Raw genomic sequence first — 15,517 nt, 5'->3', positions numbered from 1 at the left:
CCCATCGCCATAAATGTGGTGGTTGGGTGTTGTGACCGCGTTGGACGTATGGTGGGCCCCACGATGCGTGCCCCTTACGCTGAGGGCTTCGGGGGTGGCCTGATCCCTCCGGCCTCGGTCACCCGTCGATCCTTTGAGCTCGATCCCCCTAGGGGCATGTGGCTTTCCGGGGCTCGACCTCCCTTCCCATCCCCCTAGGGGCATATGGCTTTCTGGGGCTTGACCTCCCTTCCTAGGAATTTCGTTTTGTGGGCCCATGGAACCCCACATCATACCTACATAGGGATGCTCCCGGGCCCATATCTCCGACACTAGGTAACCCCTTGTCTTCTACACACCATCTTATTTTTGGTATAATATGCCACACCATATATTATTGCCGATATAAATCATCGACATAATTCTTTTTTAGAAAATAGCATTTAATAGTTTAGAGAGTGGTCATGCAAAATTTAAGAAAAAACTGTAAATAATCTACTCCCTCTGTCCACAATGAGCGCATTTTTGGACTATTTATGTTTGACATTTGCTCGTCTGTCTTAGTTAAAAAATTATGTTTAGTATTTTTTATTGTTATTATGTTATAAAACATGAATAGTACTTTATGTGTGACTATTTTTAAAAAAATTCATAATTTCTTTTAAATAAGATAAATGATCAATCATTGAAAACAAAAATTCATAAATTGAATTATATTGGGTTGAAGATAATAGTACGGAAAGGTAGCGTTCCTACCATACAAAACACCACCCTTTGGCCGTATTCGGCCATGGTTAACTTATGTGACGCGGAAAACATGCTAATAGATTATTACATAATTAATTAATTATTACTTATAAAAAATTAAAAATAGATTAATATAATATTTTTAAAGCAACTTTTAATAGAAAATCTTTTGGAAAAAAATTATTCAGAAAATGTGCGTATGAAAAACAAGGAAATCTGGATAAGTAATGAGGATAATTAAGAGTAAACTTAGCAGATCATATATCGCATCATTCATCCTACTAATTTAAAAGTTATAGGAATCATCTATCTTATCTTTACTACTATAAAACAGTTTCGTCCTCGGTGTGTTCACCCCTCCCCTCCCCTCCCCACGTCGGACAGCACCCCTTCCCCTCCCGAAGTCGCACAACACCCTTCCCGATCTGTGTGCACCCGTGGATCAAGTAAAGGTTAATTAAATTAACGTTGAACTAAACAAATTAGCTTGATAGCCTATTGGTAAGGTCCTCCTCTCTCCGAAAGGGAGGCTACGGTTTCAACTCTCTTGCGAAGCATGATTAGAATAGATTTAATTTTTTTATTATAGGACAAAGCTGACAAGCAAAATAATTCTATTTTATTTGTGTTTAAATTTTGTGACTAAAACTATTTTATTTATATATAATGTTTATGAATAAAAACATTTCGTTTAGTTATAGAGTTTACCGATGGAACCTAATTTTCCTGTATGTAATTTTAAGTAGAAGTTTGAAATTTTTTGTTCACTTTTATTTCGTAAGAGAACCTAATCTAAGAAAAAAATGCTTAGAATGTTTCATACTAAATACGAGAAATTACATTTTTCTTTTCCATAGATTTTTACGGTACAATAAAAATGATTTTTTTAATTTTTAATATTTAGTGGGGTAAGTCAACAAAACCTTAAATTACATCGGTAAAATAATGACATAAAAAATTGCATGCATGCATGAGCTTTTATGCTAGCTCTTTCATGCACTCACAAAACTAATATCCATGATGTGTTGAAGTATTCAGGGATTCTTCAAACACACAACATCTAAATGGAATTATTAAATGGGAACACAATTTATCTTTTACTTTTGTAAAGTCCAAGTAAAAATACAATTAACGATAAATCTAGGATCGCAGTAGCATAATGATTACACTACACTTTTTTATAAAATAACAAAGCAGATGTTTCGTCTGAATTAGATAAGAAATTCACATTTAATACAACTTTTGATCCACCGGTCGAGAATTTGCATGGCGGTAGAAGGGCTTGCACACGGGGAAAGAAATGGAAAAAAAAGAAAATAAAGGATAAAAGAAAGAAAAGGAAAAAAAGAAAAAAGAAAAACAAAAGGACAAGGCGTGTGCCTCGAGATTTATGTGTCTGGTGCGCTGCCAGGGCTGGCTCGTGGTGCTCCTCGCCCTTCGCCGACGACAACAACGGTAGGGTTGGCGACACGAGCGCGTACCGGGAAATGTGATCTTGACCACCAAGTGCACGTCGGTGAGTTTTGTGTCCCTTATCGTCACCTACTTCTCCTTCAACCTGCTCGAGCCTTACTGGGCTACCTCTGTCTTACTCCTACTTGTCATCGTCGTCGAGGTTGCCATGGCTGTGAGGGGCGTCACCGCGTGAAGGACCGGTGGCACAAGCAACGGGTGCTTGCCACCATAACCTAAATGTATGTTTGTAAATATAATCTTTTATCTTTTATTTATCATAAGAATATAGTTTCAGAGCGAAGCGCGGGTATATGACTAGTATCATCTAAAAATAGAGCACCATCCATATTAAAATGAGAAATATGAATGTTCTTTCTTCTCTCTTCTGTGTTCATATCTCAACCTCCGATAAGAAGAGAAGATATCAATATTAATATGAGAGGAGATGATTATAAAATATTAATAAAATACATATGAATTATGTAATATGAATATTTTATTAGAGTGATGCATAAGATAAATAGAGAATATATTTTGGTTAGACATCCAAATAATAATATAAATAAAAAATTTGGATAAGGGGTTAGTTTGATCATTTCCCACATTTACTTCACACGCACACACCAGATGAACAGTCTGTCCTCGCTCACCTCTCTCTCTCTCTCTCTCTCAGCTTCTGCCTGTGCTGTCTGCTGTGCCTGTGTCTGACACCCCCATTAATATACAACCCCATCCTCCCCACTTCACTCCACACTCCAGAGTAGTACTACTCCACTCCTCCGTCTCAGTCCCCTTCCCTTCCCTTCTTTTTGCCCCCCTACCTTCCAACCATCCAAGAAGCCCCCCCAACTCTTTGTGAGCCCAGAAACGACACAAGAACAAGAAGAAGCTGCTGCCATGGCGTAATGATACTTGATACTCTCTTACTGCTACCACCAAAAGCTGCATACCTCCAAACAAGCGGTGTCTGCTGCTGCTGCTGACCCGCGCGCTGCCATGGAAGGAGAGCGGGAGGGGTTTACGGCCAAGAACGAGGGCGACGCCGGAGGAGATGGTGGTGGACCGGGCACAGGTAATAATGGTGGTCGCGGCGGCGGAGCGAACGGGAGGAGGAGGTGGAAGGGCGGCGGCGGGTATAGGCAGCATCCGATCATCCATGCCTACCCAGCGCTCCTGCCGCTGCCAATAAACGGCGCCACCGGCCACCCGCACATCAATGGCGCCCTCTCACTGCCTCTGCCGCTGCCACCGCCGGTGCTGCTGTATCTGCAGCAGCCGCCGCTGCCCCCGCCCCCGCTGTTACCCCTGCTCCCCAAGGCCGCCGCCACCACGTGCTACGGCAAGCCGCCCAAGGCAGCCTTCGCAGCGCCGAAGGGCTCAATGTGGAGGCACAGGCCATCGAAGAAGCCGCCGCCGCACGCCATCACCGCTGCTCTGCTGCCGCTCCCGCGGGGTATGGAAAGCGCGCCTTTTCTTGGTTACCTCCCGCCTCATTGCGCCCACCTATTTAACACCTCACTATAACTGCTAATTCATCTCTACGACTCTACTAGTAGCATCTACTCCATGGCTCCATGCTACGCTAGTTGTTGTTGCATTTGTTGGATTCTTGATCAATTTACATCATTATTTTTCTTCTTTCAGTGATGTTTATATATATGTATATATATGCATATTATGTAGTTGTTGATGTAAGTTTGTTAGTTATTAATAGTCGTAAAAGGATCGCTTGCAACAGTATTTTGTGATCACTGCTACAGTACCAGCTAATTTTCTTAGGGGATGTGGTTTTAGGGATTCCTTAGAATTATTATGTTTTTTTTTATCTTGTGTAGTTTCTTATCATACTGTACTTACCTTAGACATACTCACATGGCCAATATTCTTTGTTGATGATACCTTTTGTTTTGAAAGTTAGGCCTTGTTTAGTTCCCCAAAAATTTTTCCAAAAACATCACATCAAATCTTTGGACATCTAAATAAAGCATTAGATATTGATGAACTAAAAAACTAATTGCACAATTATGAAAGAAATCTTGAGACGAATCTTTTGAGCCTAATTAGTCCATGATTAGCCATAAGTGCAGCAGTAACCAACATGTGCTAATGATGGATTAATTAGGCTCGAAAGATTCGTCTCGCGGTTTCTAGGCTAGCCGTGAAATTCGTTTTTTCATTCGTGTCCAAAAACCCCTTCGACATCCGATCAAACATTTGACGTGACATTTCTTCCAAAAATTTTCGCAATCTAAACACCACCTTAGTACCCTTTCCCCTCTTAAGGAAAGGTCTGACCATCTTTTAGGATGGTACACCCTTTTTTAACCAATAATGTACCATTATCTTGGTGTTTGTGCATTCTGTACAATTGATTATTCTACTCATTGATTTATTATTGAATGATGTAACCCACTAACGTTGCCTTTCAATTTATTTTCTCCCTTTATATTTAAGTAGTGTAGTTGTTTAGATTTCTTCTCCTGGCTCCTTACATGAATGTATTAATTTGCTAACAGATGCCAAGGCACTTCAGCAGAAAACATGCTTCGGGAATGAGAGAAAAACATCTGAGATGGAGGGAAATCATGTACACACCCATGAGAAGTTTGCTGCTGCATCACAGGATAGTGCAATTGCACGGAGACCCGACATGGGCGGTGTTGAGGGGGCCGAAATCCCTGTTTCTGCAAACCATTTCCTTGTCCAGTTTGATCCTGGCCAGAAGATTTTTCATTACAATGTTGACATATCTCCTCATCCATCTAAAGAAATCGCAAGAATGATCAAAAGAAAACTAGTTGAAGAAAATTCAAGTGTTCTCTCAGGTGCCCAACCAGCTTTTGATGGCCGCAAGAACCTATATAGTTCTGTTCGATTTCAGAAGGATAGAATTCAGTTCTTTGTCAGCCTCCCAGTTGCACCAGCACGGTATTCAGTAATTAAAGAGGATACCGGCCACAAGCTTGACAGACAGAAACTCAAGACTTTCAAAGTGAATGTTCGGTTGGTTTCAAAGTTCAGTGGTGAGGACTTGATTAAATATCTTAACGAGGACAAAGATGGCATCCCTCTCCCGCAGGATTACCTCCATGCATTGGATGTCATCTTGCGTGAAGGTGCTATGGAAAGTTCTATCCTAGTGGGCCGATCACTATATGCACGCTCCATGGGGGAAGCAAGGGAGATTGGCGGTGGTGCTGTTGGATTAAGAGGTTTCTTTCAAAGCTTAAGGCCAACCAAGCAAGGTCTTGCCCTTAATGTTGACCTCTCACTATCAGCTTTCCACGAGAGCACAGGCATAATTTCATACTTGCAGAAGCGCTGTGACTTCTTGAAGGACCTTCCACAGAATAAAACAAGGGCTTTGGCAGAAGAGGAGCGCAGGGAGGTGGAAAAAGCATTGAAAAATATCCGGGTATTTGTGTGCCATCGCGAGAGTAATCAAAGGTATCATGTGCATAGCTTGACCAAGGAGACAACACAAAACCTGAAGTTTCGCGACCGAAGTGGGAAGGATCTTATGGTGGTGGATTACTTCAAGGAGCATTATAACCATGATATACAATTCAGGAACCTTCCATGCTTGCAGGTTGGCAGGAGCAAGCCGTGTTATGTGCCAATGGAGCTTTGTGTAGTTTGTGAGGGACAGAAGTTTCTTGGCAAGCTGTCTGATGAACAGACTTCTAAGATTCTGAAAATGGGATGTGAAAGACCAAGTGAAAGAAAGGGAATCATAAAGGGTGTTGTTGAAGCTGCATTTCGTGCAAGAAGGTGTGGTTCATTCTTGTAGTTTTTTTTACAGCAATTATGAGCTGTAGATGTCTTCTTATTTTCAAAAATACTAACTCACATAAATGTAATCATAGCTACCTTGCTATTCTTGCAGTAATGCTTACGCTGATCAGTTCAATCTCCAAGTGTCAAAAGACATGACGGAGCTCTCTGGCAGAGTTCTCTTGCCACCAAAATTAAAGCTTGGTAGCGGTGGGCGCATCAAGGACATAACACCGGACCGATTTGATCGGCAATGGAGCTTGTTGGATAGCCATGTTGCAGAGGCCTCCAATATCAAGAGCTGGGCCTTGATAAGCTTTGGTGGCACCCCAGAGCAGCACTTTTTCATTCCAAAGTTTGTGAACCAGCTATCAAATCGGTGTGAGCAGCTTGGAATTCTCCTAAACAAGAAGACTGTTATCAGCCCATTATTTGAGAGGATTCAACTACTCAATAATGTGGGAATTTTGGAGGACAAGCTCAAGAAAATTCAAGAAGCTGCATCAGGCAACTTGCAGTTGCTGATCTGTGTCATGGAGAGGAGGCACCAAGGCTATGCCGATCTAAAGCGAATTGCGGAAACGTCCATTGGTGTTGTGACACAATGTTGCCTTTACTCCAACTTAAGAAAGCTGACCTCCCAATTCTTGACGAATTTAGCCTTGAAGATCAATGCAAAGCTCGGTGGCTGCAATATTGCCTTATACAGCAGCTTGCCATGCCAAATTCCTAGAATTTTTTCAGAGGAGGAGCCAGTGATGTTCATGGGTGCTGATGTCACCCACCCACACCCCCTTGATGATTCAAGTCCATCAGTGGTTGCTGTTGTTGCAAGCATGAATTGGCCCTCGGCAAATAAGTACATCTCCAGGATGAGGTCACAGACACACCGGAAAGAAATCATTGAGTACCTGGATATTATGGCTGGTGAACTACTTGAAGAATTTCTAAAAGAAGTGGGGAAGCTCCCAAGCAGAATCATATTCTTCAGAGATGGTGTGAGCGAGACACAATTCTACAAGGTGCTGAAGGAGGAGATGCATGCGGTGCGCACAACTTGTTTGAGGTATCCAGGTTATAAACCCTTGATCACATTCATTGTAGTTCAGAAGAGGCATCACACAAGACTTTTCCACAGGGGGAGGAATGGCAGCTCACCACCATATTCTGATCAGAACATACCACCAGGAACAGTTGTGGACACAGTGATTACACACCCTAGGGAATTCGATTTTTATCTATGCAGCCACTGGGGCAACAAGGGGACAAGCCGGCCGACTCATTATCATGTTTTGTGGGATGAGAATAACTTCCGCTCCGATGAAGTGCAGCAACTGATACACAATCTTTGTTATACATTTGCTCGGTGCACCAGGCCAGTTTCTCTTGTCCCGCCGGCTTACTACGCACATCTTGCAGCATATAGAGGCAGGTTGTACCTTGAGAGGTCAGATACAACTATATACAGGGTCACTCCGTTGCAGACTGTGCCGCTACCTAAGCTCAGAGACAACGTGAAGAGTCTCATGTTCTACTGTTAGCTTCGCCGCCCAGAATTTGGTTGTTGAAACAGTGTTTACCATCTTATCTTCAACGCATATCTCCTGCCTTTGTGTTTTTCTGTATTTGTCCAAAATTTGGAAACATGTATAGTGTTCCTGGACAGAAATTATGTTCATCATAACATCTTACGGCAGTTGACACTTGGTAGTATTATTTATGCAAAATTCTGAGACCGACCTGTTCCATTACCATAGATGATCTTGGTAAGTGGGTTTGCCTCTTTCAACTATCTGGACAGTGATGTGGTCCTGGAGATGAAAATACTATTTGCTGCCGTGTTCCAAATTTGGTTTTTATAGTGGCACTAAAACTTTCTGGCGTCACCAAACAATTATGTTTAGTATACTCCATAGAGTATTATGGTTGTGCTCTAACAGTTGATAATCCTACACAAGCATGCATCATGTACACATTAATCAAATCAATTGAGAATGTATTATTTTTGTCAGGATGAATATATTTGATTTCAACTATATGGGGAAGAACTTGAACGGCGAAACTGTAATGGTGATGTGCATAAACAACCTGAGATTTAGTGCATATACTTGCGTTTGGTGGCATATAAATTTTAAGGTCGAACATGCATTGCATGCATATCAATACGAATTGGAAATGTTAATTAAGCGTCAGAATTATTTGTATGAGAAGGTTTTTCTTTCACTTGGGCATAATAAAAACAAAACATTGAGTTGGCATCCTAGGCTGTAGCATAAGGTGTTGAACCAGATGACAGGCTGTGTCCTGGAAAAGATGTGGTTTGATGTGCATGAGTTGTACTTTGTGCAGCATCATGTGGGGTACTGCTCTGCTGGCAGCTGTACCGAAGGGCAGCAGGAGGCATTTCAATTCCGGAGGTGTTTACATTGAAAAATTTTTTGAAAAAAGTGTCACGTCAAATATTTGATCGGATGTCGCAAGAGGTTTTCGGACACGAACGAAAAAACGAATTTCACAGCTAGCTTGGAAACCGCGAGACGAATCTTTTGAGCCTAATTAATTCATCATTAGCACATGTTAATTACTGTAGCACTTATGGCTAATCATAGACTAATTAGGCTCAAAAGATTCGTCTCAAGATTTCTTTCATAACTGTGCAATTAGGTTTTTGGTTCATCTACGTTTAATGTTTTATTTAGGTGTCCAAAAATTCGATATAATGTTTTTGGAGAAAAATCTTCGGAACTAAACAAGGCCTCACTGTTGGTGAACTTCCCCCACTCACTGTTGGTGAACTTCCCCCACCCTTGTGTATTCTCATGTTCCCAAAAGATCCGGCGAACCTGAGGTACACATATACTATTTCGTGGTCCCGTTGGGAGCCTAGGGAAAATTTTTATCAAATAAATATTTTTAGCAAGTAATTTTATTACTAAACCATAGGACAAATTTTTCAAAACTAAATCTTTTGGTCACGCTAGGGTTGATGGCGTGACAAGACAACGCTGTCACGCGGCGTGGATGTCTTGTCACGTGTGTGGCAACACAATGCTATCACGCTACCGACAATTGCGTGACAAGCGGTTTCGCCATATCAATGTTGGTGGCGTGGCCAAAAGATTTATATGGTGAAAATATTTTCCCCGGAGATTTAGTAATAAAATTATTTATTAAAAATATTTAAAAAATAAAAAAAATTCGAGCCTCGGAGAGTTTTGGCCACCTATAACTCCTAACGTAATCTCCAAAAGTCGTAAACTGTTTCAAGCAATTAATACATATTGTAATACATAGGTTGCCTTGTTTTACACAGCTTATTATCATATTTTTTTTCAAAAACTCTTATGCATATGCTTTTTAACCGCTAAATAGTATATATTTTTTAAAAAAATTACAAATTCATCACCTTACCATTATAGAGTAATTTTTAACTTCATAATAGTTAATCTCATTGCTTATATCACTAAGTAGCTATCAAAAATCACATAATCTTTTATTTCACCTTTTATCACCACAAGAACGCAACCATAACGGTAGAACGTAGAAAAATGAGCTAGAAGTCAAAAGCCCCAAAACCTAGTTTTCAAGATTATGAAAAGTTTATCTTGTGACAAACTCATTCTTACAATCTTAAGTTCGTGTTGACACAAAATTAGCGCCAACATGCGGAGGACCCGAGAGATTTCTTTAGCTTTAGCATAGGTCCTAAGCTTTTTGAGCTTTAAGACACAATCGGTCATATTTTTCATGTATTAGTTTGATAGATAAATGAAAGCAGTAAACTCTCGTCTATGCCTAACTGAAGATTAGCAGAGACCTACTGAAGTACTTAATCTAACTTATTAAAAATATCTTGATATCGAACCTAACTTAGATAATATAAGAATATGCTTAATAAGGATGAACCAAGCAATTAATTGATCAATGCAATTTATCAGTATAGCGAGCCAAAGTTGATATTTTTATAAAATAACGGGATAACTCATTGGCTAAAACGTCGATTAAGCAATGAGGAGAATTTATTGACTTAATAGAAACAATTTAACTAACACAGCCTAACATATTGCACTTAATCAAGATAATATGAAATTAATGATAACAAACCACAAAGTATCAAATTAATAAGGCCTGCACAAAGTGATAAATAAATTAGATTAGTCTAAAAGAAAAAAGTAACTTCAATTGAATCGTTAGGATAACTAGCAAGCATAAAATATTGATCAGAATATTGGATTGAACGAACAAAGTACCAATCGCCAATACGATTAGTGGGTGATAATAACTCACTCGCATGTTGAAGATCAAGCTGCTGCTCACCCAGTAGAAATCTACTATAAGGTGGCGATGCACCGAAGGTTGTCTGTGTTGAACCATTGTTGTTAACTATCGGATCAACAATTAATTCTAAAAAGAAAAATAAAGATATCCAATACGAGGAAACTAAACTAGATCCGATACGGTTACATGCAATCAATTAACAATTACATGCAACTATTCTTATCGACGATCGAGATCGGTAGTAATAATATAAGGCTGGCAAGAGAGGAGCAGATATGAATCATTATGCAGTACACAGGGGATTAAGTAGGTCCAGGCTCTTTAAGAGTACATAACACCCTACTCCTACGGAGATTGTATTTGGTGTACAATAGATCGCAACAATGAGTTTGACAGTCTAATAAGTTCTCCCTTTAGAGACCCCCTGCCCACCTTATATACCAAGAGGTAGGTACCTAGAGATAGAGACCTAGGCCGTGTTTGGGTGAGCAGGTAAGTTACCTCCCTCGTTTTCCGCCCGCCTGTTTCCCGAACTGCTAAATGGTGTATTTTTTATAAAAAATTTCTATAGGAAAGTTGTTTTAAAAAATCATATTAATATATTTCATATTTTTTAATAATTAATAATTAATTAATCATGTACTAATCTATTACTTCGTTTTTCCGCGTTGGGTAAATTAACTTACCCCTTCACTCCCGAACGCAGCCCTAAATCTAACAAGACTAGGTTTCTTCGACCCAGATACAATCAGATACAATAATCTAGGGATATAACCAAGATCTTACCATACATCTAACCGATTTGGCCTGATATTTTATCTTTATATCTTTCTTCCTAACTCGGTACCCCCCTTTCCTATATAGATAAGTACAATACATGGTATACCCCCATATAAGGGTATCCCATAGCAGCACCCGAAGTCGTACATAGTCATTGTCGATGCCAAAAGTTGACCGCTGGTGTGTCACACAGGAAGGCCTTTGAGTCAATCTTAGACAACGCCAGTGCAGGATCTAAATTCTTAGATTGCGTGGGCGTGCCAGTGCAAGATGAAGAATAAAACAAGCCGATCGGCTATCGAGCTGATAGGTAACTAATAATCCAGCTGATCAGATGTTGATGCTGCAACGGTTAGTCGATAGGATAAACGATCGGCTGTAAAAAGCTTGGATCGACTAGAAACTTGATAGAAATAGACTTGAATTAAATATTAGACCAACGTAACCTGCCAAGTTACTTATTAATCTTAGTTGATCCGACGAGCTCCTATAACCAGATCGAACCAAACATACATAGATCGGACTTAACCAAGACAATATGCAGTCGAGCACGATATAATTACAGGAAACATAAAGATCGATAAAGCTAATAAATGAACCGACGAATTACTTGGAATAAACAATGAATCATGTGTTACGATCGGCTAAACCCAACTTGCATGTAATTCTCATAAGCCGATGTAACATAAATAACTGTCGATCTAAATAAATAAAGCCGATTGGTGTAAAAATAATATAGTAAGACGATCGGCTACTCTATTGATGTAAATATGATAAGCATGTAGATCGGCAAGAATCGTCGGCTGTAGATAATGGACAAACAACCAAGATCTATAAAATATATAGCGCAGATTGCTAAGAATAATCATAGAAGATCGTACCCAACCGAAACAGTTCAAGATTATGCCTAGCAATGTCAGGCTAGATACTAAGCAGATCTAGATCGCTATCAAGCCAATGAGTCGATGACTGATAACTTATTGGCTGATACTCCGATAAAACAATGAGCAAAAATACATCAATCTGATACAAACCATATAATAAACATAATCTACTAGATCGGACTGAACCGAGACAGTACTAGATTGAAGATGTCAAATAGCGAATATAAAACCGACATAGATCGCCTAGAGTGGTCGACCATATCAACGCAATATACCGAAGTATCTCAAGCTGAAACTAATACGGTAACTAGCAATCGCACAACTAGATTAGAAGATCGAACTGAACCGAGACAGTCCTAATCTAGCTGATGTGATTACTGTGGCCCAACGGAACGTAGGACTTACCCCTCTGCCAGAGATCGAAGCGATGCAGCCACGCGTTAGGTGCCAAGTTCCGCCAGAGTTGAAACCTCGGACAAGAGGGTGGCGATGCGCCGGAATTTGATTGATCTGATTGTAGATGATTTACAATGACCCCGAGCATACATATTTATACCCTCGAGTGAATGCTAGACCATGTCGGAGATAACTCCTAATAGATAAAAAGAAATAACAAACTCTATCTCTAATACGACACAGTTTCTAATAAATAAAAGAAAACAAATAAGTCCCAATCGGACTCTAGCTCTCTTAGAGATAAAGCAAAAATCCTAACTAACTCTAATTAATAGATAAGTTCACGTCGCCATGCCTTGGTCTTCATGATTCCCTGTTGAATTTGAACTTTTCTAGATAAAAATTCTATCGGCGATTGCACCTTTCCTTATCCGAATCCAATGCGAAAATTTACCAAATTTTGGTGTTAACACATGGCCCCCAGTTTTGAAGTATGAGAACTCATGCTTCAAAATTATCTTCTCTGCTCCGGCTTTGGTGACTCCAAAATTCATCTTCTTTTGCACCTCGCAATCGGCTTTCATGAACCGATAGCATTTGAGCGAGATGGGCCAAACTTGCAAACTTAGGGCAAAGAAATTTGTCTTTGATTGGTTCTAGTAGCCCTCAGAATGCAAACTTTGCCATCTGTTTATCATTCAAGCTCAAACCATTGCATCGGTTGCAAATCTTACGAAACCTTTGTATGTATTCCATAGCCGATTCTCCTTCCTGCTGCTTAACTAGAATCAAGTCTGTAAGTTTCATCTCATCCGTGCTAGCGAAGAAGTATTGGTGAAATTGTTTCTCCAGATCGGTCCAACTTCTGATAGAATTTGGAGGTAACGGTGAAAACCACATGAATGCCGATCCAAAAAGTGACAGTGGGAACAACCGAACCTTCAGGGTGTGATGAGACGATGCCTCTCCACATTGTGCTAGAAATCGGCTGACATGCTCAATTGTGGAAACATCACCTTGCCCTAAAAAAAAGGAAAACTCTGGGATCCTATATCGGCGTGGCAATGGAACCCTATCAAACCACTCACGATAAAGCCGTCGATATAGATATATTTGCCTTTTTGTTCTGATCCCAAATTGTTCCCTCATGACCTCAACAATTTTATTGGCCAACTCATCTTTCCTTGCATTGTATTCACCATGCCAATATTGATCAGGTCCTTCTGGCCGATATTGCCCCCAAAGTCAACTTCCTTGAGTAGTGTATTCATCAATTTTTGTCTTGATTAAGTCTAGCAACATATTCATCAAAACTCCAGACTGATCGAATAAGGCACGACAAACTGATTCATCAAGTGTCTTGACCATCGGTTTGGGGAACTGAATCTTGTGAACTGGCCCATCTGGTCTCATGTCAAAAGATTGAAGGCAACGCTTCTCAAAATTTTCCACATGTTGCCCCACCAGTTGCCTCTGTTTCTTTGTCAAGTCTTCTATGGTGACCAAGTTCTTGGTATTAACTTCTTCGGAAGATATCTTTGACTTCTACTCAGACGATCGTTTATGAGTAAAAATAACACGTAGATCCACTGGGCATGCCAAAAATGTGTTGACGCCAAAAGTTGGCCGCTGGTGTGTCACACACAAAGGCCTGGGAGTCAATCTTAGACAGCTCCAGTGCGGAACGTAAATTCTTAGATTGCGCGGGCGTGCCAGTCAGTTTGATCCTGCAACTAATAAGATGAAGAATAAAACAAGTCGATCGGCTATCGAGGCGAGAGGTAACTAATAATCTAGCCGATCAGATGTTGATGCAACAACGGTTAGCCGATAGGATAAACGATCGGCTGTAGAAAGCTTGGATCGACTAGAAACTTAATAGAAATAGACTTGAATTAAATATTACACCAATGTAACCCGCCAAGTTACTTATTAATCTTAGTCGATCGGATGAGCTCCTATAACCAGATCGATCCAAACATACATAGATCAGACTTAACCAAGACAATATGCAGTCGAGCACGATATAATTATAGGAAACATGAAGATCCATAAGGTTAATAAATAAACCGACGAATTACTTGGAATAAACAATGAATCATGTATTGGAATAAACAATAAACAATGCTAAACCCAACTTGCATGCAATTCTCATAAGCCAATCAACATAAATAACTGCCGATCTCAATAAATCAAGTCGATTGGTGTAAAAATAACACAGTAAGACGATTGGCTACTCTATTGATGTAAATATGATACACATGTAGATCGGCAAGAATCATCGGCTATAGATGACAGACAAACAACCAAGATCTATAAAATATATAGCCCAGATTGCTAAGAATAATCATATAAGATCGGAGTCAACCGAGACAGTTCAAGATTACACCTAGCAATGTCAGGCTAGATACTAAACATATCTAGATCACTATCAAGCCAATGAGCCGATGACTGATAACTTATCGGCTGGTACTCCGATAAAACAATGAGCAAAAATACATCAATCTAATATAAACCATCTGATAAACGCAATCTACTAGATCGGATCCATCTGATAAACGCAATCTACTAGATCGGATCCATCTGATAAACGCAATCTACTAGATCGGACCGAACCGAGATAGTAATAGATTGAAGATGTCAAATAGCGAATATCAAACCAACATAGATCACCCAGAGTGGTCGACTAGATCAACTGAAGATACCAAAATAACTCAAGCTGAAACTTATACGGTAACTAGCAATCGCACAACTAGATTAGAAGATCGAACTGAACCGAGACAGTCATAATCTAGCCGATGCGATTACCGTGGCCCGATGGAATGTAGGACTTACCCCTCCGCCGGAGATTGAAGCGATGCAGCCCTGCATCAGGTGCCAAGTTTCGCCGGAGTTGAAACCTCGGACAAGAGGGTGGCGATGCGCCGAAATTTGATTGATCTGATTATAGATGATTTACAATGACCCCGGGCATACATATTTATACTCTCGGGTGGATGCCAGACCATGTCGAACACGACTCCTAATAGATAAAAAGAAATAACAAACTCTATCTCTAACACTACACAGTTTCTAATAGACAAAACAAAACAAACAAGTCCTGATCGGCCTCTAACTCTCTTAGAGATAAAGCAAAAATCCTAACTAACTCTAATTAATAGATAAATTCACGCCGCCATGCCTTGGTCTTCACGATTCCCTGTTGAATTCGAACACTTTTGGAT

At 40.1% G+C, this 15,517-nt stretch overlaps 1 protein-coding gene across 1 annotated transcript; it reads left to right on the top strand.

The window, feature by feature from the left end:
• The first annotated feature begins 3,091 nt into the window (after nucleotides 1–3,091).
• LOC102710856 (protein argonaute 7) lies at nucleotides 3,092–7,910 on the top strand. The gene is made up of 3 exons (XM_006650179.3): nucleotides 3,092–3,634; nucleotides 4,698–5,952; nucleotides 6,068–7,910. Exons 1-3 carry the CDS (start codon nucleotides 3,178–3,180, stop codon nucleotides 7,494–7,496), a joined length of 3,141 nt encoding a protein of 1,046 aa, XP_006650242.1. The 5' UTR covers nucleotides 3,092–3,177; the 3' UTR covers nucleotides 7,497–7,910.
• Nucleotides 7,911–15,517: the final 7,607 nt, after the last annotated feature.

This window comes from Oryza brachyantha, chromosome 3 (assembly GCF_000231095.2).
Source record: "Oryza brachyantha chromosome 3, ObraRS2, whole genome shotgun sequence".
Taxonomy (NCBI): Eukaryota; Viridiplantae; Streptophyta; class Magnoliopsida; order Poales; family Poaceae; genus Oryza; species Oryza brachyantha.
The sequence above is the reverse complement of the archived record's forward strand: the minus strand, read 5'-3'. Positions and strand labels throughout refer to the sequence as shown.